This window comes from Ochotona curzoniae, unplaced genomic scaffold, assembly GCF_017591425.1.
Source record: "Ochotona curzoniae isolate NIBS_2020 unplaced genomic scaffold, NIBS_Ocur_1.0 scaffold_3208, whole genome shotgun sequence".
NCBI classification, from domain to species: domain Eukaryota; kingdom Metazoa; phylum Chordata; class Mammalia; order Lagomorpha; family Ochotonidae; genus Ochotona; species Ochotona curzoniae.
The window spans coordinates 3,686,963-3,712,938 of record NW_024467106.1 but is presented as its reverse complement, the minus strand read 5'-3'; the positions used below and the strand labels follow the sequence as shown (position 1 = coordinate 3,712,938).

General features: G+C 59.4%; 2 protein-coding genes across 4 annotated transcripts; both read left to right on the top strand.

The window, feature by feature from the left end:
* On the top strand, positions 1-11,644 carry PRDM12 (PR/SET domain 12). The gene is made up of 5 exons (XM_040963678.1): positions 1-263; positions 1,854-2,044; positions 3,274-3,429; positions 10,220-10,331; positions 11,139-11,644. Exons 1-5 carry the CDS (start codon positions 41-43, stop codon positions 11,558-11,560), a joined length of 1,104 nt encoding a protein of 367 aa, XP_040819612.1. The 5' UTR covers positions 1-40; the 3' UTR covers positions 11,561-11,644.
* A 4,942-nt stretch (positions 11,645-16,586) lies between these two features.
* Positions 16,587-23,084, top strand: EXOSC2 (exosome component 2). Of its 3 annotated transcripts, XM_041004498.1 has the most exons (9): positions 16,587-16,708; positions 17,799-17,900; positions 18,661-18,706; positions 19,193-19,282; positions 20,305-20,370; positions 20,502-20,570; positions 21,167-21,343; positions 21,446-21,574; positions 22,571-23,084. In XM_041004498.1, the coding sequence occupies exons 1-9, from the start codon at positions 16,587-16,589 to the stop codon at positions 22,649-22,651; spliced, it is 882 nt and encodes a 293-aa protein (XP_040860432.1). In that variant the 3' UTR covers positions 22,652-23,084. The 3 variants fall into 3 exon arrangements, with proteins under 3 accessions (XP_040860432.1, XP_040860434.1, XP_040860433.1); XM_041004500.1 differs by lacking the exon at positions 19,193-19,282; XM_041004499.1 differs by lacking the exon at positions 20,502-20,570 and having other exon boundaries at positions 21,176-21,343.
* The last annotated feature ends 2,892 nt before the right edge of the window (positions 23,085-25,976 follow it).

The window sequence follows — 25,976 nt, the reverse complement described above, 5'->3', positions numbered from 1 at the left end:
CGCCCGTCCCCGCGGCCGGCGAGGAGCCCCCGGGCCGCCCATGATGGGCTCCGTGCTCCCGGCGGAGGCCCTGGTGCTCAAAACGGGGCTCAAGGCGCCGGGGCTGGCGCTGGCCGAGGTCATCACCTCCGACATCCTGCACAGCTTCCTGTACGGCCGCTGGCGCAACGTGCTGGGCGAGCAGCTCTTCGAGGACAAGAGCCACCACGCCAGCCCCAAGACGGCCTTCACCGCCGAGGTGCTGGCGCAGTCCTTCTCTGGCGGTGAGTCTCGCCGTCGGGGCGCCCTCGCGTCCGTTCCTCGGCTCCTGGGCCCAAGGCAGAGACAACGCCGGGTGCTCCCGACGCGCACCGCGCATCCTGGTTTACCCGGGCCGGAGCAGCCTGGCCAAAGCGTGGGGCGCGGAGAGCGCGGAGGGGGGCAGTGGAGGTAGGGAGCAGGGAAGAAAGCTGGGCTCCCATCGCATCCCGCCGTCTGCCCCCCTCCATCGCCGCCGGGCTGCGCAGTCTGGTCCCCCGACCCCGCCTGCCTAGCCTCCCCATCCCCGACACACCCGCTCCGAGGCGGCGGGTTCCCGGACGTCTAAAGCCTTACTAGGCGTGTAATAGCAGTTGACTCGAAAAGAAGGGGTTTTAAATTCATTTAGTTAACTTGGGCTTGACCCGCGAAAGTTCCCACTTAAACCCAGAACTTTAAAAAGGCAGCGGGGCCGTTGGAGGGGGCGGAGGGCGGGCGGCCCGAGAGAAAGCCGCGGGGAGAGAGGGAGCGAGCGAGAGAAAGAAAAGCAGGGCGAGAAGTTTCTTTTCTTTAAGGTGTCTCAAGTTCTTATTCCTCATTCATCAACCCGCACACAATATCTCCCGGGCGCTGGCCTCGCCGCGCCTCGCCCCTTCTCCCCCTGGACGATCCCTGTTCCTCTCTTAATTTACCGTGACGGCTAATTCGATTCCCATTCACGCTATGTCAACCATCTAATCCCCCCTTTTTGTCAAAGAGGATTCCTCGGCCCCTTTTAAACAAGTCCTCTCCGCATTGAGTTACAATTTACTGCTACATCATTCTTCCAGGGCTAATGAATTTAGAATTAGCAATTTCTTTCGAATGGAGCCCAATGAATGCGATCACTTTAACAGCGTGACAAATTGCCGGCCGCGCCGCAGCCGACACCGTTTAACCCCCACCTCCCCCTGCAGCCGGCTCGCAGGCCATTTTCCCAGGTAGCTTAGAGGGAAAGCTTGTAGGACACGGAGGCCAACCCCCAGCGGGCCTCCTTCACTCCCACCCTGGCCTGCGCCTCGGGGTGTCGAAGGCGGGAGTGGGAGACCCTCGTGCGCCCTGGGCTTGGCCCTGCAGCGCCGCTTGCGGGTGTGGGGGTTCCCTGGCGCGGGCCCTGGGGTCTGTCCCCGGTGCTGATGGTTCCGCGCCCAGCGTTCTGTGTCCCCACTCGCGTGGAGCGGGGACCAACCATCCTGCTCCACGGAGTCCAGGATTGGCCACCCGCACCTGCTCCAAGAACCTGGCCTCCCGCGTGTGCGGCGCGGCGCTCGCCCACTCGGTCCTGAACTTTATCCCGGGTTGAGAGCACAGAGGTTGTGAAAGCTTTGAGGAGTGGGGGGGGGGGGGGGGGGGGGGGGGGGGGGGTGGGCTCTGGGGAAGACGAGACTCGTTGGATCCCTAGCCCCGAGCACCCATGCGGGGGAAGCTGACCGTGGAAGCTCCCCAAGGCGCCATCCCCTCCACTCTTGGACTGACTTGGGCGGCAGTGTTGGAGCTGGCTTGGAGTGGGCTGGCGGGCTGGGCGGGACCAGCAGCATCCATAGGCGCTGACCGGGCTCTTTCCGCCGCCTCCGCAGAGGTGCAGAAACTGTCTAGCCTGGTGCTGCCGGCTGAGGTGATCATCGCGCAAAGTTCTATCCCGGGTGAGGGCTTGGGCATCTTCTCCAAGACGTGGATCAAGGCGGGCACGGAGATGGGCCCCTTCACCGGGAGCGTCCTGGCTCCGGAGCACGTGGACATACGCAAAAACAACAACCTCATGTGGGAGGTAGGCACCCCTGGGGCTCAGGGCTCTGCCCTCAGGTGGAGATAGGCGCCCCTGCGCTCCTGGACTCTGCCCTAAACATCCCCTTAAGGCACTCTAAACTGCAAGCTGACACTGGCACGAGGGCCTGCCCTACCTGAGCACCTGGACTGCAGCTGAACCTCCCCCACCCCCAATCCAAGTTGGTTGTCCAGGGTCTGTAAACCATTCCCCAAGGGGACCACCTCCCAACCACTCGCTCTCTTTCCCTGACACTCAGCCCTGACTTGGGGTGCGGGCTGCTGCCACAGATCTTGGGGGCAAGGTCTGTGTGTGCTCCCAAGCCCCAGCAGCATGGCATTAAAAATAACTTGGTTGTGTCATCGCCCAGTTGTGTTGGTGTGGCAAGGGGTCCGCTGAAGCCCCACCTGCAGTCGGCTGGATTGTCCCAGCAGCACCATGACTTGGTAGCCGCCCCAGGATTCCGCAGGAGACGGCCTTCTGCCCTGTCCCCTTGCAGCGCCTGATACTAGGGTGGGGCACCCCAGGACAAAGCCATTCTTGCACAGCCTCTTTCTCCCCCCCACCGCCCCAGGGCAATGACCTAGCAGAAACTCTTGGGGGCCAGACTTGGGCACCCCCTTCCTAATCTCACCCACCCTGAGGAGCCTCCTGGGACAGATCCTGCAGCTGACCACCAGCGCAGGAAGAAGGGTGCTGGGGTGGCCCAAGGGGCCCCTCCTAACTGCCCCCTGCCTCCCGTGGACACCTCCTTCAGTCTCTGATGGGTGGGGAAGCAGGGATGGAGTTTGACCTCCGAGTGCCCTTGGCAGCTCCCATAATGATGGGAGATGGTGGGCTTGGGCCAAACCGGGAGGCCAAATGAGGCGGCCTTCCCTCTGCTGCGCTCCCCACTGCTCTGGGAAACCTCTGTCCACTTCCAGGAAATAGAGCAGCCATGATGGCCGAGCCTTTTCTTTCGGGATAGGCAGGCTGCGGCAGCAGGAGCCTGGCCATAGTCAGCCAGGGCTTCTTGGTGATGGATTTCCTTCTGGCAGGAAAGCGGCACAGGTCACTGCACCGCTCGGGACTTCCTTTCTCTCGAGCAGAAATGCAATTGGAGCCAAGTGGCTTTGTCCACTTGCAGGGACTGTTGGGAGGCTGGAGAGAGAGAGAGAGAGAGTCCCTGGCTGGTGCCACAGTGCACGCCTCCCAGCCCAGCCTCAGCCAAGCCCCTTGCCACCTGCCACCAGGTGTTCAACGAGGATGGTACTGTTCGCTACTTTATCGACGCCAGCCAGGAGGACCATCGCAGCTGGATGACATATATCAAGTGTGCGCGAAACGAGCAGGAACAGAACCTCGAGGTGGTCCAAATCGGCACCAGCATCTTCTACAAGGCCATTGAGGTATGTGCATGCGTGTGGGCTGACGCGAAGGGACCAGTCGCGACACACGTATCCAGGGATCACCATGGACTGAAGGCACTGACATCGGTTCACTGGGCCCTGCCTCGGATGTACAGCTGGAATCCAGGGACCAAGCCACCAGGGCCATGAGTTCCACGGAGGCTGTTGATCAGATTTCATGGAAAATACCCTTCCCCTATTTTTTATCCATAGTGTATTTTAAAAGAGGGAGAGGCAGAGAGAGCGTCCATCTGCTGGTTCATTCTCCAGACTTGGGCCTTGCTGGACAGGTGCTGGGAGCTCCATCTGGGTCTCTGCTGCCTTTCCCAGGCCACTAGCAGGCAGCTGGCTTGGGGGTGGAGCGCCCACCACATGGGATGCTAGTCTCGTAGGTAGCCACTTTAGCCACTGTGGCACTAGGCTGGCTCCATGGGACTTTCCACTTTGTGCCTTTGGGAATGTCATGTGCTGGTGAGACCCCTGGATATCAGTGCCGGGCTGTTCCTGAGTGCGGAGGTTGGAGAAGCCACGGAAGGCAGACTGGGACTTGCACTTAGGGGGAAGGGAGGACGTGTGTCCACTGTGCTCTAGCTGTGTGTTGTCCCTCATCCTGCATGCATGAGACACTGATGACACGGGGCCATTCCTGCTGGCTCTGCAGCAGCTCCCCGGGTTGGGAAGGGGGTGAGGCTCCACCAAGGGGCTGGCTACACACCCTCAGGCCTCACACCATCCCCTGGGGAGGAGTCTGCCATTGTACATATTATGTACGGTGTAAGGCAGCGGCTCTTGGCAGGACCTGTGGACAGAAGGAACCACTTCCTGATGTGATAAGGCAGGTAGGGGTTTTGAAAGGGGATGAGGGTTGAGCCAGGATGAGCATGGGAGAAGGAGGTGCTCCTGGGAGCACATGCGTGGGCAGAGCCAAAGTCACTCATGGTACAGGCGGGAGTGAGGGCACAAAGTGATAGAGGCCTTGCGGGACACAGGCTGGGCGTGGCAGAGGCTGGTATGCTGTGCCGGAGAGCAGGTGACAGGGGGCTGTTCCCACCACGCTTTTCTAGCTGGGACTAGGGAAGGAGGTGGCTGAAGCTGAGCAGGGTTTTGGGGGCTGATTCCCCGTGAGACCCCTGTTTTCTCCCTGGGAGTCAGAGCTTCTTAGGCCCAAGTCCCCACACCTCCACCCCTCGCCCCGGGCCTGGGGTCTGGCTGCTCCCAAATAACAAAACAGACTGTCTGGGGTGGGGGGGCAGCAGGAAGCCAGCCAGGGTGGCCAGGAGGTGGATCCCAGCTGAGGGGCAATGGCTGGAAGCCCACAAATTGGGTCGGGGGTAAGGAGAGCCCAGCAGCTCCTAATTGGAGGGTTCTGGTGAGGTGGGCGAGTCTCCTGGGTGTGGAGAGTCGGACTTGGCCACCCACGTTCTAGAATCAGCTCGCAGTACAGATGATCCTCACCCCATTCCTCACATCCTCGATCTCACACTCTCCCTGCCAGTTGTCCTAACACGGATGTGACAGAGGGTCGCAAGTGTCCCACCAGTCCTGCGCACGCACACACACACACACACACACACACACACACAGACACACACACACACACACACACACACACGAGGCACGCTGGCATCATGGTGGCTACAGGGCCCCTAGCCTGCTGGGGTCCAAGCGTCCCTTCACAGTGCTGCCCCACGGACGGGGCAGGCAGAGGGCATCGACGAGGCCAGGGCTCTGGGAACTGCAGAAGCACGAGTGTGTGGCCCTGCGCATGAATTGGAACGCAGGCTGCAGAGCAAGGTGCAGTCACAGACACGCGGAGTTCCGAACGACATGCACACACGGGAAGCACGTAGGATGGGAAGACCGGCTGCATGTATTTCCAAAGCCCTCGGCACTGAATTAAAGCTTGCTTTGCACGCCATTTTCCAAGAAGGTTTTGGAGTTAGCAAGCCTTGCAGAGAAGGACTCTGGGGCAGCGGGGAGCCACAGACGGTCACCATTTTACTTTCAGTGAGTGGACTTGGGCTCGTTCTTCACAGCGACAGTTTTCTCCAACACGCTGTGCCACTGTCACATTCTCATCCGGGGCCTGAGTAACCACCCTCGTGGTGGGGCCGAGGCTCAGGGCATCTGTAGCCCTTCCGGGCCAGCCCAGCTATGTAGCATCCCGTGGAGGCCACCCCTGGTTCCCCTGGAATAAACCTGCTGTTTGTTCTTGCATGTGAATGTGAGTGAGCCACGGAAACGTTCAGTGTCATCTTTTTTTGTTTGTTTGTTTATCTGAAAGGCAGAAAGACAGAAATCTTCTCCCAAAGCTAGGAGCTTCTTCTGTGTGTCCCGTGTGGGTGCGGGGACCCAAGCACTTGGCCCGTCCTCTGCTGCTCTCCCAGGCATTCTCAGGGAGTTGGGTGTCCAGGATGGGAGCTGGCAGCTCTGATAAGGGATGCCTGTGTCGTGAGCTGCTAGTTTAACCCACTGCGCCTCCCAGACCCTGCCCCCTCTTTTTAATCTTCCTGTCATCCATCACTGCTACTTATATTTCATAACAGTAACCCTTTGCTTGCCAGAAGCCAACGAAGGAAATGGTTAATAGCAGATTATCCCGTGGTGGCCCTAAGCATATCCACAAATATAAAACTCAGCCCTGAAACAGAGATAGGGGCGAAGGAACTCCTGAACCCAGTGGCTGACCTTTGTAGAGCAGCTGGGTGGGTTTCATCTCTGGCTGTGCCACTGATGTTTAACCGTGGGCTAATGCTTGGCTTACTTTGGGCCCCAAAGCCCGCAGCTGCCTGCGGTAGCATATCTGGCCAGATCCCAGTGCACAGTACGTGGGCTCCAGATATTGAAGGAAGACACCTTCCTGCAGCAGAGGGGTCCAGGTGGAAAGCGGGGTACCCAAGCACCCAGTCCTCCCAGGAGGACGAAATTGGCTGTCCCAGGAGACAGGATGTCATCTCCCGAAGTCGGTCCAAGCAAAGGATTTAGGAATATGTAGTTTCAGATAGGGTAACTGGGGGAAAAATTCCCAGTTTGCTTCTCAGCTTTAGGTGGCTTTTTAGGGGGGCAAGTTATTGTGCCCTGAAATATGGGCTTTTTTGCTGTGTCACTTTCCTTACACCAAGCTGTTAGGACCTCAGAGTCTCTGTCTCTCCTTTCTTATTTTCCTCTTTTTTTGGTTCTTTATTTAAGTCATCTTTGTTTTTCCTCTCCTTTCCTCCTGACTCTAACAAGTGCCTTTTTTCTTTTTTTTTGCTTTTGCTCATCCATGGGTGATTATAACCAAGGTTGGCTAATGATGTCGGATTCTCAGTAACCAATCCGATTGATAATATCAGATTCCTAGTAATAAGCCAATTGATCATGTTGGGTATTGCTAATAAGCCCCACTGACAGTGTGGCCGTGTGTGAGCCACGTGCTGTCCCCAGCCCGCGGGTCTCAGTGACTGTGTAAACAAATTTTGCTCCACCCGATGAGATGTGCTCAGTGGCCCCACTTAACAGGCCATGGCAAGTGCAGTGGCTGGCAGTGCACTGGCGTGATCTGAAGCCAGGCTGACATGGGGCATTGCTGGGCTGGGCAGCCCACTCCCCCTGGGCAGGAGTCGCTGGCTGGGGCTACATCCTTGGGTGCACGTGGACGTCTGTGGACAGTTCTGATGGCAACTGGCATTTGTTCAGGTGACACGGAGACCCCTGTGTACCCTGTGGAGGAAGGGGAGGGTGACAGGATCCCCCCGGGGCACACTGGGTGGTGTGATGTGAGTTTGGGTCGGGAAGACAACACTCAGGTTCCTGCAGTGCTTGCATGTATCACCCTGATCGGGGGGGATTTTGTTATCCTGCAAGGCCCAGTGGTCTGTGGGCACAAGTGGCCCCCAAGATCTGGGTGCATGGCACTTGGCTCCCTCAGGAATCGCTGTTTTGTTGCATGTTTGGGGTTGGTGCCCGCTCTGGGAGCCATGTGGCTGTGCTGGGCAGGGGGATGCTGGGTGGCCACTGTCATGGCAGCTAGTCACACTGATGTTGTCACTGTTGCCCAGGGCTCCTCTTAGGCCTCCTGGGCTGGATCCCAGGCGTTGGCTAGAGGCAGGGAGCTGAGAGCAGGGCCTGGAGCTCCGAGGGCCGAGACCCCGGGCCTGCCCGCAGCCCGCTGCGGAAGCTGTGTGGAAGCTGTCGGTGTGCGACGAGGCTGACTTGGGGGTTTGAGGAATGCAGCAGCCAGAGGCGGAGTGACTTGCATTTTCTAGCTGATGCTTCTGCTTTCTAAAAAAAAAAAAAAAATGCACACTGAGTAGCAGACAAATCAAAACAACACATTTAACCCCAAAGAAGGAACATCCATTAAGGAGAACCTACTAGCAGCCCCCAGCAGTGGTGGGGAGGGAGGGCAGGGGCCGAGCGGGAGTGGGGATGGCAGTTCATCACCTACCCTGGGCCCATGTGTCCATTTCTGTCCCCGGGTCTGGGTCATGGTTTTAGTTTTTAAATGCATGATATTCCCACTAGTAAATTTCTTGGTAGTAGAGGCAGCAGATCAGTGACCCGCCACGATCCTGACACTGTCACTGCTGCAGGGCAGTGTACATGCTGACTTGGACTATTCCAGATTTGTGTGACCACAGCCCTTCTGGCTTCAACCCACAGTGGCTCTCACTGCTGTGGTTACCACACTTACTTTCTATCTCCTAATAGTTGCTTTTCTCGATGAAAACTAAGAGGCCAGGGCCAACTTCATGCTCAAATTGCATATTACCCTGGCTCCAGCAGGGGCTCAGGGCAACGTCAGCTGGGGGCCACCTGCCCTCCCCACTGGGCCCAGGGTGGCGCCATGTGCAGCGGCAGACAGACGCGGTGTCCCACCGTACCCGTGGTCCCGAGCCACCGCCAGGCGCCGTGAGCACTGCCTTAGGGACCGGCTATGCCAGAGGCGGCTGCCAGCGTGGCCTGCTGGGGGGAAGAGGAGCCAAGGATTTTGTATCTCTGCTCCCAGGTCCCGCGGGACCTAAGGCCTCTCATCGGGGCCCGGTCAGGTGGCTCTCCTGAGGTCACATGGCCAAGGCTACTAGCTCAGAGGACAGGGAGCCCCCCAAGACCCCACCCTTCCCTCCCGCTCCTGGCCTGTGAGGGCCGAGCCAGACGCATCTGTCCGTGGCAGGGCTATGTGCTGATGGGGCAGTGCAGGGAGACTGAGCTGCTTTAGCAGAAAGCACTGTGATCCAGAGGTGGCTGGCCTCACCTACAACTCCAAGCTGCAGGTTGTGCGGGGTTGGAAGTGACTTAGTCATTAGCTGTAGCATTGGGGGGGCCTTGGGGATTATGTCCACGTGCCCCTTCTGGCTCGCCTGAGGTCACCACTCATCAGCACCTTTTCCTGACGTGAGGAGCCCAGAATTCCTCCGAGGTCTCCTAGGTGGGCAGCAGGGGCCCAGCTCCCCCAGTCACAGCTGCTGCCTCCCAGGAGTAGGCGGGGCTTGAACCTGCCCCACTCAGGTGTGGCGCCCCATGTGGCAGCTTGGCATCACAACATCTCCCCTTAAATATTTTAGTCTCATTACCTGACCTGTCTCTGCCCCACCCCCTTTCCGGCAGGGGTCACCAGCTCTTCCTGACCTGCTGGGTTCCTGCCCAGTGGCTGTGAGTGGCCAGACACCACAAGCACATCTGCCGTGGTATCTGCCCGACTTTCGTTGGCTTTGAGGTCTGCATTTGGGTTTTGCAGACGTGGCTCTTGTCCATCTGAGTGGGCCCCAAGGCTGCTCTGGTGCCCTGTAGGAGGCAGGTCTTGGAGGGGGCCTGGTGGCTGCAGGTGGAGTCCTAGCGGATACCAATAGCCAAGGCCCCACACCTTCCTGCTCTTTCTCGTCTGCTTTCAGCACCCTCCTCTCTCAACTTTTGGGATCAGACAGAACTTTCCATGATGGCCCAAGGACGTCCGGGGCTCCCATCAGAGGGAAACAGGCATGGGGGACCCAAAGGTGCAGGCCTGGCAGGGCCGTCTCTGCAGGTCAGATCTGCACAGAAGGGCAGGGGCCTCCTCCGTGAGCACCCGGCCCTCGGCCCTGCGTGGAAAGACACAGCATCAAGTGTCCCAATTTCTTTGGGCAGTTGCTGCAGCCAGGACCCTTCAGGAGAGGAAGGGGCCACATGGCAGGTCAGTCGCCATGTGGTGATGGCCTGAAGCTTCCTCACCTTTCACCAAAGACCGCTCAGGATGTCCCAGAGCATAAGGGGTTCAGGGCCAGCCTCTGCAGATAGGTGTCATGGGCGTTCCCCGCTGAGAGCGGCAGAGCTGTGGGTTGCGTTGCAAGGCGAGGAGAAATGGCTTCTGTCAAGGCCAAGTGCCCTAGCGCTTCTTGAGGCTGCGCCCTTGGTGGGCTCAAGTGTGTCTTCTCTCTTTGCCTCTGCCAGGTGCACAGAATCACAGTGGAGCAGGTGCGGGGAGGGGTCAGGAGGAAAGATGCTACCAGGGCCCCTGAGACCTGGCTGCCTCTGGTCTTCTGTCACTTCCTGCTTGGTGCCAACCTTCCTTGTAGTGGCTGCCACCTTGGGGCACATTCACACGGCAAGACCAAGGACAGAGATGGCCTGGACAGGGGGAGGGGACAAGCAGCTGATGCCTGGGTCAGCCATGCTGGCTCCTGCAGCTGGCCAGAGAGACGGTCGGGTGCAAAGGCGCGTGGCTCTCCAGGGACAGGTTGGATCCACATCTCTCGGCTGTTTACAGGGTGTGCCTCCCCCCGCCGCTGCTCCCCTGACCTCACCACCCCTGGTGCCTCCCTGTGTCCTATAGATGATCCCCCCAGACCAGGAGCTGCTGGTGTGGTACGGAAACTCGCACAACACCTTCCTGGGGATTCCCGGGGTGCCGGGGCTGGAGGAGGAGCAGAAGAAGAACAAACACGGTAGGTGGAGGGAGTTCTGGGGCCGCAGTGACAGCCCTGGGGTGGGGTGGTCTCTGGGACCCCACTTCAACTCCTGGCACCATCACAAGTCCAACTGGTCCAGCTGGGGCCGGCCTGAATCCCAGCTGGGGAAGGGCCCCTCCCCTGTTCTCCCTATCTATGCATCAAAGCAAGGTGCTGGGCGAGAAGATCCCCCAGTGCCTGGAGGGGCAGGGCCTGGCAGAGGGAGGAGGGTAGAGGCACCATGTACATGTGTGCCACCTTCCCTGCCCCACCCCGGGGGAGAGGGATCTGCTTAAGGCCCCAGGCTGGCAGACTCTTAGCTAAACCTTTTACAGGTGTCCCTCCCACCACCACTATGGGGTCCTGCTACTGTCCACCCACCCGATGGGGGAAAAGGGGACTGGAGGGCCGTTCGTGGCACAGAGAAGCCACCTGTACATATTTGTGACAGGAGAACAGGAGAGGGGGTTCAGTCATTGCTGCTTCTCACGGCCGGTGCGACAGGCCGTACTTCCTAACGCAGGGACAAGGCAGTGAATCTGCTCTAGGAGTGGTCCCATACACGGATGAGGAGGCTGAGGCTTAGGGAGGCTCAACCCTCCTCCACTCCTCTGCCCAAGGTCTCACAGCAGCATCGGGGGTCCAGCTCCCACTAGATCTGAGCCAGGGCCTTCTCTCCACCCCCATGTGCCCTGGTGTTTGTGACCCCGCGGGTGGTGGAAGGTGGACATGGCCCCAGATTCCGGTTCTAACTGAGCTGCTCTCTCCGCATCCGCGCCGGGCTCCGCGCGCTCGCGTGGCCAGAGGACTTCCACCCGGCGGACTCGGCGGCCGGCACGGTGGGCCGTATGCGCTGCGTCATCTGCCACCGCGGCTTCAACTCCCGCAGCAACCTGCGCTCGCACATGCGTATCCACACGCTGGACAAGCCCTTCGTGTGCCGCTTCTGCAACCGCCGCTTCAGTCAGTCATCCACGTTGCGCAACCACGTGCGCTTGCACACGGGCGAGCGCCCCTACAAGTGCCAGGTGTGCCAGAGCGCGTACTCGCAGCTGGCCGGCTTGCGCGCGCACCAGAAGAGCGCGCGCCACCGGCCGCCCAGCGCTGCGCTGCAGGCGCACTCGCCGGCTCTGCCGACACCGCACGCACACGCACCCGCCCTCGCCGCCGCTGCCGCAGCCGCCGCCGCTGCTGCCGCGCACCACCTGCCAGCCATGGTGCTGTGAGCCGGCGCGGGGCGGGAAGCCTTGCTCGGCGGCGCCCAGCACACTGGGCACACGACCCCCCGGGCGTTCGCTCTTCAGCCTCAAGGAACCCCGCGCTGCGCAGACCGCGCGGCAGGTGCGCTCGGCCCTTCGGCATGACCTGTGCCCACGGTCTCCTCCCGCAGAACCCGCAACCCAGGCCCGCGCCCCTGTCGTGGAGGGCTCTCTTTGCTTCCTCCGGGGACCCGTTTTCTTGTAGGTCCGTAGGTCAAGGACACGACCTTGAGAGCTGGGCACGTTGGGGCCCCGGGGCAGCCGGGCTTGGAGGAGGTTCAGGGGCTCTCCGGCGTGTGCAGTGGTTGGAGAGGGGGAACACGGTAATTCGGTCGGGACCCCGGTAAATCCCTCTTGTGGGCCTCAGCCTCTCCATCGGACCCCTGCCCCGTCCTCCCCTGGGATATCAAGCCCGGAAGTCCCGCCCACCCCGACCTCTGGTCCTGAGACTGGCACCGCTACCGGAGGCTCTAGTGTGAAGAAGGCGCAGGAGCCGCGAACGACCCTGGGGCCTGCGCCCCGTCCTCCCCGCTTCCTCCGGCCCTTGCTGCAGCCCGTGTCCCCAGACTCCGGCCTTGAGCGTCCTCTGGTGTTGCCTTTCACACCGTGCAGCATTTTCCAGGCCTCCCCTTAGGGCGTTTTGTAAAAAGAAAAGAAAAACTATAATATGAAAGTATAAAATGTATAGAGTTTTCAAGAAATCATGTTCTACTTCCATAAAAGGGTCACTTTAACTTTGTAAATACTTATCTTAAATGATATTTACAAAACTGTGATATATATTATTTGATTGTATATGGACCACTGTAAATACATTTGTACCTTTCTTGTATTCTAAAATAAAACGACTTGGAGCATTTGGCATCTGCACGAGTGGAGTCGTGTGCGTGGAAAGTAACAGGGAAACCTGGAAGGAAGGTGACGGAATTCCGGGCAGGATCCCCCAAGCGCCTTCCCGGCTCCCCTCTCCCCGCCTTGTGGCCAGAGGAGGTGCACAGGCAGGGTCAGGTGAGTCGCGGGAGAGCGGGGCTCACACAGTGTCAGCCATGAAGGCCGTCTTCCCGCCTCTCCAGACAGGCAAGCTGCTGGGCAACTCGTGGAGTCTGTCCCTGTGCAGGCTCCTCCAGCCGTGTGTACACACACACTCCTACGTGCAGCCTGCAGGTACAAACACCTTGCACACACAGACTTCAGGTGTCCATGCCTAAGGACCCCCGTGTCTTGGGGCGCTTGTCTCACCCTGGCGGACAGGATCAGGGGACTGGACGGAGATGCACGCACTCCCTAGGAGCAGTGAAGCATCATTCCCTCACTAAGCTTGCAGTTGAAGCAGATCACACTGGAAGGAGTTCTGCATGGGTGTCCCATGTTGGCGGCAGGGACCCAAGTGGGCCTCCCCCTGCTGCCTCCTTGGGGCCCCTTAGCAGCAAGCTGGAATTGAGCGTGCAGCCAGGACGGAACCCAGGCACTTCCGATACGGAGTACACACGTCCCAAACCAGGCCTTCAGCACTCTGCCACAGATGTTCCCCCAACATGGCGTCTTGGATGTCTGGCCAAAAGTTCTGCAATGCCTCCAGTGTCACCCACAGCATGGTCCCTCCCTGCCTGCCCCCACAGCCCCTACCCTGGCCTCTGTTTTCCTTGGCCAGAGCTGCTGTGTCCTGAGACCCTTCCCGCATCCGTGCCAGGGACCGACATCCTCCAGAGTCACAAGTCAGACCTCCCAGAGAAGCCACTGGGACCCTGAAGCCAATGCGGATGCACTCCCTTCTGCCAAGTCCCGGCTAACAGCCCTAGCAGCCCAGAGGCCACAAACTAGGGTCAAGAACCCACCTTGTGGCAGTGTACTGTAATTGCAGCTCCAATTTTCATTATTTTTAAGATTGATTTATTTTTATTGGAAAGTCAGATATACAGAGAGGAGGAGAGACAGAAAGGAAGATCTTCCGTCCCTTGATTCACTTCCCAAGCAGCCACAATGGCTGGAGCTGAGCCAATCTGAAGCCAGGAGCCTCTTTATTTTTCCCACACAGGTACAGGGTCTCAAGGCTTTGGATCATCCACAACTGCTTTTCCCAGGCCACAGGCAGGGAGATGGAAGGGAAACGGGGCTGCCAGGATTAGACCCGGTGCCCATGTGGGATTCTGGTACATGCAAGGTGAGGACTTCAGCTGCTAGGCTACGGCACTGGGCCCTTTTTGTGCCAGTGCCAGGGCCTATGCCAAGCGCTGGGACAGAGAGGACTAGATGTGATTTGTGGCTTCAAGACATGGCACACTGGAGAAAGTGAGCTGCCATGGGAAAGCCTAGCCACTCTCTTTGTTGTGGCTCCGGCCCTCAGCCTCGGGCAGCGGCTCCTGCCCAGTCAGGGGCTCTGGGACTTAGATACTCCGCAGCCCTGGAGTCTGCCTCCACCTGAGTAAAGACCCCTGGTTGTCTTTAAACCGTGTCCACTTCACCTAGGTGAGAATGGAGACAACCAGGGGTCACTCTGCCAGCTGTCCCTGCAGCCCCGCTGGGCCAGCCTGCAGATTTGGCCCGGAGGACCCTTTGCATGCCCGGCCCGTGTCCTCACCTTGCCTCGGTCATGTCCTTCAACCTACAGGGATTCACCACTGCTTCAATGTGGGCTGCCGTTGCAGGCAGCAGCTTGACCCACAGCGCCACACCAACCCCTGGACACATTGTTAGAAATATTTACTTGTTGTTTATTGGCAGACAGCTGCAGATAGAAAGCCCCCACCTAGGCTCACTCCCCGAGAGCTCTCAGAAGTCTGGGCCAAAACTTGGGAGTCGGGACCCCAATCCAGGTCCCTTGTGAGGGTGACAGAAGCCCGCTCATTGGAGTTGCCACTGCTGTGTGCCAGGCTGTGGCCAGCAGGAAGCTGCACTCCAGAGCAGAGCTGGGACCGGAACCAGAACTCCTATGAGGGATGCCGGTGTGGCAAGTGGTGCTGTACCTGGCTGGAGCACAAGGCTGGCCCCTGACCCAACCCAAATCCTCTCTTTCCTGGAGGTAGAAGGGACAAATAGGAATCGGGCCAGAGCTCGGCAGTGATGACAGCCACCTGGAGAAGAGAGGACACTGACAGGCCTGGAGCTGTGGCTGTGGGGATGTCCAGGCTGACCGGCCAGTGAGATCTCGGAGGCCCTGACCCTCCCTCCGCAGAGCTGCGGCCCTAGACCAGGACCCGTGCAGCAGGTTGTTTCCTGAGTAATGAGGCTGGTCCGAAGCCGAGAATGGAATTGGGGTCCGGGGAGCAGGCTGGGATGCTAGTCACAGCTGCAGGTTTGTCTTGGGGGACTTTGGGACCCCAGAAGACAGTCGGGAAGCCAGCACAGAGTGTGTGCGAAGCCCGCAGAGAAGACCTGGGGGTGAAGCAGGTGGCTTGGGAGATGCCGTGCCACCAGGTGCTGTATGACTTTGGGGCCACAGGCCGCCCCGGACTGAGTGCGGGAGCCCTTTTTGTCCCTTTCTGGTGAGAGACACCAGATCCCTACTGCACTGCGTGGGTCCAGGGACCCTCAAGCCGCCTGGGCTAAGCAGGCGAAAGGACACCATCGCCCTCTTGTGGACTCAGCCGGACTCAACTTCCTTGGCTCTGGGTGGAGGACCTCTGGAACAGCCGGCCTGGCCGCCCCATCCAGGAGGCAGTGTGCGTGGTCCTTGTGAGAGGCCCCGTGCAAGGAGGACCATGCTCAGAGCCCCGAGATTGGATGGGCCCAGGCAGGAGGAAGAGGCAGTGGGGGGCTGTGGGAGACGGAGGGAGGAAGTGGTTCCTGTTGCCGGGAGTACCAGACGCTCATCTCTCCACTGCCCACCGGCTGGATGCTGACACCGCAGAGGGGCCCGGCGCGAGCCCAGAGCCGGGTGTGCACCTGCGCTGTCTCGCGAGGTGTGGCCTGCGCTCCTTGCTTCTTCTTCGTTTTCTTTGCTTCCTTTTTCTTTCTTTCCTAACTTCTCTCTTCAAGAGCAATGGGCTCTCTCAGGCAGCACCCTGAATGCTGTTTGAGGGCACGTGTGATGCAGCATCTCTGGACTGGGCTCCTAGGAGCGTGAGACTGGGGTGGAGAGGCTGCCTGGGGCTGGCGTTGCAGCCTGGTGTTCAAGCCCTGGCATCTCAGGAGTGCCAATTTGAGTCCCAGCTGCTTCCTTTCTGGTCCAGCTCTCTGATAATGTGCCTAGAAAATCAGCAAAGGATGGTACACATATTTGGGCCTCTGTGTCCACATGGGAGGCCCAGGAATGGCTTTGCTCACTTAAAACTATATAAAATATATTTATATATTTATTTGAAAGGCAGAGAGAGCTATCTTCCATATGCTGGTTCACTCCTCAAATTGCCACAGTGGCCACAGCTGCACCAGGCTAAAGTCAGGAGCCAGGAGCTTCATCCAGGTCTCCCACGTGCTGGGTGCAGGGGAGGGGGTAGCAAGCGCCTGGTCCATCCTCTGCTGCGTTCCCAGACCATTAGCAGGGGGATGGAATGCAAATGGAGCAGCAAGGACTTTAACAGGAGCCCATATGGCGTGCTGGTGCTTCAGGCAGCAGCTTAACCCAATAAATCTTTCCTTTTTTAAAAAAAAAATATTTATTTTTATTGGAAAGTATGGCTCTTCTGTGTAGTGCCATCTGTAGATTCTACCTTCCAATCCTCCTGGGCTCTCTCGTACAAAAATCGGCTTTTAGCGGCTTAGAGCCGGCTGGAAACTCGGAGGTCCATTCCCCAGTAACGTCTAACTGGCCAACCACAAGTAGGAGGACTAGTATTGGGCACGTGGCATAGCATCATTCCACAGGTGCTCCTTTGCCAGGAGTAAACATGGCAACCATACTCACGCCTTCCCTTCATGTAATCGAACAGTTGCCAACAGTGAACACGGAGGCCACAGCGTGCGCTCCCATTGGCGGATGCCTTGAGGCTCCGCCCCAGACCGCCCTCGCGGGGTTACAAGGCCGAGTGCGCCTGCGCAGGTTATTGGCGCCAAGATGGCGGTGGAGATGAGGCTCCCGGTGGCTCGGAAGCCCCTTAGCGAGAGCCTGGGGCGTGACACCAAGAAGCACCTGGTGGTGCCGGGGGACACGATCACCACGGACACGGGCTTCATGCGGTACGAGGGGGCTCGGGGCCGCGGGGCGCGGCTGCAGGGCCCTGCACGTGGTCAGCTGGCCGGGGTTCGCTGGCGGCTCTCTGCGCGCTGCCGGAGCCTGCCTCCGCCGCTCGCGCCTCCTCTCCGCCCGGGACTCTGGGGGTGAGGGTCTGCACCCCGATCTTGGAGTCACCGGGGCGCAGCCGTGGCTTGCTGTGCGCTTGGGGCGTACCAGGGGAACATCTGGGCCCAGGTGGGCAGGACTTGTTCGCAGGTAAACAGGTTCAGCAGGTGAGGCCACAGCCTGAGACGCCAGCATCTCCCACACCAACACACACGTGGGTTTCAGTTCTGCCAGTGCGCCTGGCAAAGCGGCAGAGGAGGGCCTAAGGGCTTGCGGCCCTCCCACCGGGTGGGAGACCAGGGTGATGCCCGGGGCGCCTGGCCTGGCCTGAGCCAGCGTCAGCTGTTAGAGCCATTTGCAGATGGAAGATCTTCCTCCCCAACTTTTGTCGCTGTTATTCTACCTTTGAAATAAATAAACCTAGGACTGGTGCTGTGGCATGGTGAGTAAAGCCCTCACCTGTCATGTCAGCATCCCATACGGGTGCCAGTTCCAGTCCTGGCTGCTCCACTTCCCATCCAGCTCCCTGCTAACGGTCTGAGAAAGCAGTCGAGGATGGCCCAAAGCCTTGGGACCCCCAAAGCCTTGGGACCCTGCACCCATGTAGGAGACTTGGAGGAGGATCCTGGCTCCTGGCTTCAGATCGGTGCAGCTTCAGCCATTGTGGCCACTTGGGGAGTGAATCAACGGACAGAAGATCTTTCTCTCTCTCCTTGTATCTGTATATCTGACTTTCCAATTAAAAAAAAAAAAAACAAGTAAATGGAGTAGCTGAGTCACAGCAGGGACTCCAGGGTGGGGTGACCTGCCCAATATGTCCCTACCTTCCCTGGTGTAGTCCAGGTGGGCCTGCTGGAAGCGGCTATTGCAACTTGGATCAGAGGCAGGAAGCGTCAGGGCCTCCCTGGCGGGGTGGAGGGCCTCCTTGTTCCCTTGCTGCGAGGTCACTGGGGTTCCACCCTGGCTCTCTGTCTTCCCCCTTTTCAGGGGCCACGGGACGTACATGGGCGAGGAGAAGCTTGTGGCCTCCGTGGCTGGTGCGGTGGAGCGTGTGAACAAGCTCATCTGTGTGAAGGCTTTGAAAACCAGGTGAGCGTGACACGGGCTTCTCTGCCCTCACAAGCCCAGTGCACCTGCCCCAGGCCTGCGGGGTTGAGCCTGACCCTGGGGAGGCAGTGCGTGGCAGAGGCTTCCCCCAGCCCCGCCCGGGCACCCTGCTCCTCTCGGAGTTAGTGCAACCGTTGGTTGCAGTCCATCAGGGTGCACCTGGAAAGTGCTTAGGTCAGGGGCGCCCCAGGGAGGAGGCCAGTGCAGTGGGACTCTGAGCCAGGAGAGCCGAGGTGGGTGTCCAGCCTTAGGGTTGGTGATACCCCCCGCTGTTGTGGGCAGGGGCAGGCACCGGATGCATCGGCTGCAGGTGGCTGCCGGCGAAGTGGGGGCTCTGAGGGAGAGGGCGCAGGCTGCTGTGCTTGGGTCTCTGTGGGGACTGGGTCATTTGTTAACCCAGGGAGCTCTGCTGCACACACGTTTTGGGGCGAGCTGGCAGAGCATGTCTGGCATCAGGGTTCAGCTGAGGGGTGGGATGGCATTGCCAAGCTGGGAACCACTGAGAGAGGGGGTAGCTGTTGCTTTGGGCTGTGACAGCTGCAGGTGGCTGGCAGCTCCAGCCTCTGGGACCTGGCGTGGGGAGGTGGGCCTGGGGCTTCGTCGTAGTCGCAGCCAGTGGGTAGCACAGGCTGAGCCGGTCTTGTGTGGAGTGGCCGTGTGTCCTTGGTCACCCTTGCTCTTGGGAAAGCTGGCCTGGGCTCTTCAGGGCCACAGACGCTAGCAGACACTATGTTTCCTTCAGATACAACGGTGAAGTGGGCGACATCGTAGTGGGGCGCATCACAGAGGTAATGCTAACGAAGTCACGGCCAGCTGGAGCCGTGCTTATTTTGTTTGAAAGTCAGAATTTCAAAGAGAGAAGGACAGGGATCTTCCCTCTGCTGCTCACTCCCCAGGTGGCCACAGCAGCCAGAGCTGAGCCGATGTGAAGCCACGAGCTTCTTCCGTGTCTCCCCCGTGGGCACAGGGTCCCAGGCTTTGAGCCTGCCTCTGCTGCTTTCCAAGACCATTAGCAAAGAGCTGGATCGGAAGTGGCGCAGCTGGCCCACAAACTAGTGCTCATAAAGGATGCCCGCGCTGCAGGTGGAAGATCAGCCTGCCCTGCCTCTGTGCCAGCCCCCAAGCTGGTGCCTTATTTAATGAGTGGCACGGTCGTTCCCTTGTTGACTGATGTGAATGTCTGGGCTGGGCGGCCGCTCTCTCGGTGAGCTCTTGTCCCGGGGGGTGGGGTGTGGGGTGGGGGTGTGTCCAGGTGTGCATGTCTGTGTCTGCAGGTCCAGCAGAAAAGATGGAAGGTGGAGACCAACTCCAGGCTGGACTCGGTCTTGCTGCTGTCATCCATGAACCTCCCTGGAGGAGAGCTGGTAGGGGCGCGGGGCTGCAGGGGTCTGCTGGGCACGCAGGCCATCCCTGCCCCTCCGTGAAGTTGGCTGTGCAGATGGATGCAGGCCTCCCGCCAGCACAGGCCAAGGTGGCAGGCACCAGTTAGTCTCCCGGGAATGGGATGGCATCTGCAAGTGGGGCCGCTTCCTCCCAGGGGGTCCGCCCTGTGGATGCCAGGGTCCTGTGCTGGATGCCAGGATAAGGCGGGCACAGCTGAGTGCCCAAAGAGCTTCCAGCTCAGCTATGGCCCAAGATAACCAACCAAAGATACCTGGTGGTCGAGTGAGCACGGAGGGACCTGAGTGGCTGGTGGGAAGGGCTGGTGCTGGGCCTGATCCTTGCTGGGAGGGGAGAATGAGTGGGTGGAGATCCAGCTGGAGCAGGGGAGGAGGTGGCCAGGTGTGGCTACCTCTTCTCACTGGCTCCCCAGATCCACCCCCCCGGGCAGTGTGGGGGGGGGGTCCCTGACTGGGGGCTGGCAGGGGACACGGCTGCAATGGGGGGAGGGCCTGGGGACATGGCTGCAGTGGGGGGATGGGCTGGCAGGGGACATGACTGTAGTGGAGGGGGCTGGGGACACAGCTGCAGTGGGGGGGCTGGCAGGGGCAAGGCTGCAGTGGGGGGGCTGGCAGGGGACACGGCTGCAGTGGGGGGATGGGCTGGCAGGGGGCACGGCTGCAGTGGGGGGGCTGGCAGGGGGCACGGCTGCAGTGGGGGGGCTGGCAGGGGACACGGCTGCAGTGGGGGGGCTGGCAGGGGGCATGGCTGCAGTGGGGGGATGGGCTGGCAGGGGGCACGGCTGCAGTGGGGGGATGGGCTGGCAGGGGGCACGGCTGCAGTGGGGGGATGGGCTGGCAGGGGGCAAGGCTGCAGTGGGGGGATGGGCTGGCAGGGGGCACGGCTGCAGTGGGGGGATGGGCTGGCAGGGGGCACGGCTGCAGTGGGGGGATGGGCTGGCAGGGGGCACGGCTGCAGTGTGGCACTTGCTCCCTGTGTGTTGCAGAGGAGGCGGTCTGCAGAGGACGAGCTGGCCATGAGAGGCTTCCTGCAGGAGGGGGATCTCATCAGTGTATCCTGCACCCTGCATGCTCTCCCGGGGGTTGGGGCCCTGTGGCCTGCAGGAGGAGGGTGGGCAGGTGGCACGCCTGGGGACAGCGGGGACTGCGAGCCTGCTGTTTGCTCCTTTACCGCCCTGGCCAGGCCGAGGTCCAGGCAGTGTTCTCCGATGGAGCCGTGTCTCTGCACACGAGGAGCCTGAAATACGGAAAAGTAAGTGGGGTGCCCTCTGTGGATAGACCAGCCCCAGCCCGTGGCTGACTAGCCCTCTGCACCTCTGACCCATGCCCCCACGGGCACGCGCTGAGAAGCGCTCCCTGGTGTAGTGGAAGGGAGATCCCAGTTCAGGGACTGAGACTTGGGGCCGTGCTCTCTGCTGCCTCCAGGCGGCGCTGCAGCCCAAACACCCGCTGACAACGTGGCTGTGGTGGGCAGCCTAGGTTGGTTTGTTGTTCAGCCTGGAGTGTGCTTCTGGGCTTTCCTCATGTGAGGTGACACTATTGGCTGTGGGTTTTTTTCTTTCTCTTTTTTTTTTCCTTCTGTGACAGCCTTTGTCCTCATGCAAAGCAGAGTGAGTGGGTGACGCTTGGTGTCTTCTGAGTGGAACAGAAACCTCTTACCTCAGTGGGTGCAGTCACATGCACGCCCCGGGTGACGTGCAACCCTCTAGAGGCCCTCGCAGACCGCCCCGGCAGGCCTGGCCAGGACCTGGGACGGGTGTGGGTGTCGGGGTGGTGTGGATGGCACACTGCATTCGGGGGCCAGCTCGCCCACGCCTGATGGGCCCCGCTCTCGCGGTTCTTTCCCAGCTGGGCCAGGGCGTGCTGGTGCAGGTCTCGCCGTCCCTGGTGAAGCGGCAGAAGACCCACTTCCACGACCTGCCCTGCGGCGCCTCGGTGATCCTGGGCAACAACGGCTTCATCTGGATCTACCCGACCCCCGAGTACAAGGAGGAGGACGCAGGGGGCTTCATCGCCAACCTGGAGGCAAGTCAGCCTGCCTGGCTCCGCCTGGGCTGTGGCCTGTGCTGGGCGTCCCCTGTGAGGCCCTGGACCCCGTGGCTCACTCCCCCGTCCCCGCCCCTGCAGCCCGTCTCCCTGGCCGACCGAGAGGTCATCTCCCGGCTCCGGAACTGCGTCGTGGCACTGGTCAGCCAGAGGATGATGCTGTATGACACAAGCATCCTGTACTGCTACGAGGCGTCCCTGCCGCACCAGGTGGGCCGGGCCAGCGTGGCCAGCACGGGGGACAGCCTCGGGGGTCTGGCTCCTCCCCAGAGGGTCAGGCTGCCAAGGGGGATGGAGGGACCAGGCAGGTCTAGTTGGTGACACCGGGGCCAGACTATCCTCCCATCCGAAAATTCAGGTTTTTTTTTTTTAAGATTTATTTATTTTTACATAAAAGAAACATTTAGAGAGAAAGAGACTCTCATCCATTGGTTCAATCCCCAAATGGCTGCAATGTCCAGAGCTGGAAGGAGCCAGGAACCTCTTCCAGGTCTCCCACACGGGTGCAGGGTCCCAAGGCCTTGGGCCGTCCTCAAATTCTTTCCCAGGCCACAAGCAGGGAGCTGGGTAGGGAGTGGACCAGCTGGGACTAGAACTGGTGCCCATGTGGGATGCCAGTGCTGCAGGTGGAGGCTTAGCCTACTACACCATGCTACACCATGGTGTCCACCCAGAGTTTTTTTGTTTTATTTTTTGTTCTTATTGGAAAGTCAGAAATACAGAAAGGAGAGACAGACAGGAAGATCTTTCCACTGATTCACTCCCCCTAGTGGCTGCAAGGGCTGGAACTTTGCTGATCTGAAGCCTGCTCTGTGTCTCCCACGTGGGTGCAGGGTCCCAAGGCTTTGGGCCATTCTCTTGCTTTCCCTGCAAGCAGGGAGCTGGATGGGAAGTGGGGCAGCCAGGAAATGAACTGTGCCCATAGGAGATCCCGGTGCACGCAAGGCGAGGACCATAGCCACTAGGCTACTGTGCTGGGCCTTTTTTTCTCTCTCACTTTTTTTTTGGTGACAGCGCATTCTTGTCACTCCACTGCAGTGGATTCTGCTGAGCACTTAGGCCAGTGGGGGAAGATCCCAGTCCGGTGGAGGAGCATGGCGCAAGGCTTCTGGGAGCTGTGCAGGTTTCCCCGCGTGGACGAGCCCACTCAGGGCCTGCAAGTGGTGGGTTTCTTTCTGGAACAAAGATGTTTCTTTTCTTTCATAGATCAAAGATATCTTAAAACCGGAAATAACGGGGGAGATCGTGATGGAGACACGCCAGAGGCTTCTAGAACAGGAGGGCTGAGCGGCTCCAGGGGGCGGCACCATGCTTGCTGGAGAGATGTCACCCAGGACAATGCCGAGGGACACGTGTGCCCCGGTCGGGTGCCAGGACTGGCTGTCCTTGGGCTGTCCCCAGGTTCTCAGAGTGTGCGGGGTCCCGGCGACACCGCCTCTGCCCACACCCCGGAAGCATGGGGAGATGCCTTTGTCTCCCCCTCGCTTTTATGCACAAGGCCTCAGCACCGCAGGACGACAGTCACCCTTCACTCCTACTCCTGTCAGGCCTCTGGTGCCACTGCCCCGGAAGACATGCTCGGGAATGCTGGCCCCTCCGGCTCAGGCAACCTCGACTCCAGTTCCTTCTGGTGGGCCACAGCCCCAGGCCTGCCCACGTTTCCCTGCGCGGGAGTGCACTGGAAGCGGGATGGTGTGGCGAGGGTGTGTCACTGCCCGGGAGGTTCGGAGGTGACACGAACCTCTTGGTAAGTCAGTATGCAAAGATTAAAGGGATGCTCCACGCCTCAGGGACCAGTGCCGGAATTCTTGTTTAACATTTTTCTTTAAGTTTTTCTTTTTTCAGTATTGTTTACATGGTTAAGAGGGATGCATGCCCACTGGGCCTTTTAATTGGGGGGGGGGCGGGGCGGGTGTGGAGGAAGGTGGGACAACTGTCTCAGTTTTCCCTCCTGTGTCTGCAGGGGAGGATAGGAGGGGTGCTCCTTGCCGGGGACTGCATCGGCACCTGGGGGCGGGACGTCGTGCTGACACCGTAGACGCCCATGTGGGGAAGGACACTTCCCTTGAGTGATTTTGATGGTTCTGAGGTGTTGGCTTTGCTGCGCCAGGGAGGAGAAAATCCTTCTGAGGTCTGTTGGCTGACCAGGTCCTCCTTAGTGCATGCTGCACAGCTTGGCCAGGACAGTTGTTCAAACTGCTCTGCTTTCTATCCTCTGACGAGGCAGTCAGCGCCCCCTACTGGCCATCATGCCCCCCATGTGCTGCTGGACATGGTGTCCACTGCACAGGCATCAGCTCCTGAGGAGGCCCAGTCCTGATGCGTGCACTCCAATGTTGGACCACATGCCTTGTGATTTTCCCTGTGGTCAGGGTCTGAATCCAGCCTTCCAGTTGGGGATGCCCCCAGGAAACCTCACCCGGGTTTGACAAGGTGTGCCAGCCAGCGCAGGGTCAGGTTCAGTCTGTCGCCCGCACTCGCCAACGCACACACTGATGAACGTGGCTGCCTGGTCAGTTCCGCCCCCAGCCCTGTCTCTTCACGTGAACTGATGGGTGCTGCAGAGCCAGTGTTCTGATGATTATCGAAAAATTACTTTCTGGTAGAGGTTGTGGGGAAAATGGCTTTAGTTCTTTAAGTAAAAATTAATGTATTTGAGAGGAAGAGGGACAGAGATCTTTCATGTGGTTCACCCCTGGGTCTGGGCCCAGCCAGGAGCCAGGAGCTCCCTCAGGTCTCATGGGGACACAGGCCCAAGCACTAGGTCTGTCCCCGCTGCTGTGCGGCAGGGAGCTGGGTTAGAAGTGGAGCAGCTGGGACGTGAACTACTGTGGGGTGCCGCACTTGCCCTTTAATAAGCTGTTACATCACAATACAGCTGCCCCTAGAACCAGCTTTAAAGCTTTATATTTTGGTAGTTTTAACTTTTTAATTAAAAGAAGATTGAGAAAAAGCAGAGTTCCTAGCAACTGATTAACTAGCCAAGCACTTGGCAGTAGCCAGGACTGAGCCAGGCCACAGCTGGGAGCCAGAGGCTCCTGTTAGCTCTCCCACACAGGTGGGCCAGTGACTTCAACCATCGCCTCCTTGCACACACTGGGATTCCATATGGGTGCCAATCCCAGCGACCTCACTTCCCATCTAGCTCCCAAAGCCTTGGGACCCTGCACCTGCGTGGGAGACCCGGAAGAGGCTCCTGGCTCCTGGCTTCAGATTGGTGCAGCTCTCTGGCTGTTGTGGCCACCTGGGGAGTGAATCATCGGACAAAGATTTTCCTCTCCTGTGTATCTGACTTTCCAATAATAAAATAAATCTTAAAAAAGGCACTATAGACAAGTTGTAAATGGGAACTATTTTTAGATTTTTAGATTGACGTATGTGAAGGGCAGACAGAATCACATCCACTGGTTCACTGGCCATATGGCTGCAGCAGCCAGGCCAGGTGGAGCTCCCATCCCTCTGGATCTCCCTGCCATATGGGCAGCAGAAACCCCAGCACGTGACCCGCCATCCACTGCCTTCCCAGGGGCATTAGAGAGCCAGGTGGAAAGCAGAGGGCACTGGCTAGCCCACTGGCCCACCGTGCCTGCCCTGGCCAGCTGCTGCTCTTGGGTCACTGAGAGCTGCATGTGGGAGAGGGCTCAGCTAGACGCCACGACGGAGGCCTTGCCTCTCCGCTGCTCCACCTGGCAAGATGTGACCTGAGCATCTCAGCGGTAACTAAGCATTGCAGATGTCAGCTCTGAGGCTCACCATCACTTGGTTCTATTTCCGCGGTTCCTCCTTGCCTTCCTTGTCTGCTGGTTCACTTCCCAGATGCCTCAGCCAGAAGCCTGGGGCGCTGCGCGTCTCCCAACACTGACCACCATCCGCTGCCTTCCTGGGTGCGTTTGCAGGAATTTGGATCAGAAGCAGAGCAGCAGGGACTTGAACCAGTACTCATATTGGATGTTGGCGGTGCAGGCTGTAGCTAAACTCCGTGTGCCGATAGCACTGGCCCCTGAGTTCCGGTTGCCCGCCTCCCCTGCTTTCTGTAACTATTGGGAAAGCAGAGTTCTTCCATCTGGTAGTTTAGCTTCCAAATTCCCACAACAGCCAGGACCAGGATTGGCCAAAGCCAGCAGCCACCTCTGAGTCCAGGTTTCCTGTGTGGGTGAGGGGAGCTCAAGCTCTGTGAAGTGGCAGAAGGCTGGCTGAGGAGGAACGGCCTGTGGCGAGTGGCCTTCGAGCCGTAAGGCCCAACGCCCGGGACACACCTTACACACCACGGCATCTCGGGAAGGCACAACCGGAAACAGTCACCTCAGCTCCCACGGAGTCCGCACTGGACGTGACACATCCCTGTTCCTTCCACAGTGACCTCACACAGTGTTGTGCAGTCAGTCTGCTGCCCTGGAGGACGCTGGGGCAGCAGTCACGCACAGTGGTGTGCCCCTTGGACGGCTGGGCCCGGCTCCATTTTTTCTGTCTTGTGGCAGGGGCATCAGCTGCTTGGAGGGGTGTGCATACAAGAACATTCCATAGACCATGGTGCACCTGTAGCTGGGTCTGCTGCCGTGTGCCTCTGCAAGCGGGCATCGGGAATGTCAGGTCCTGAGCAGGGCTGCGTCCG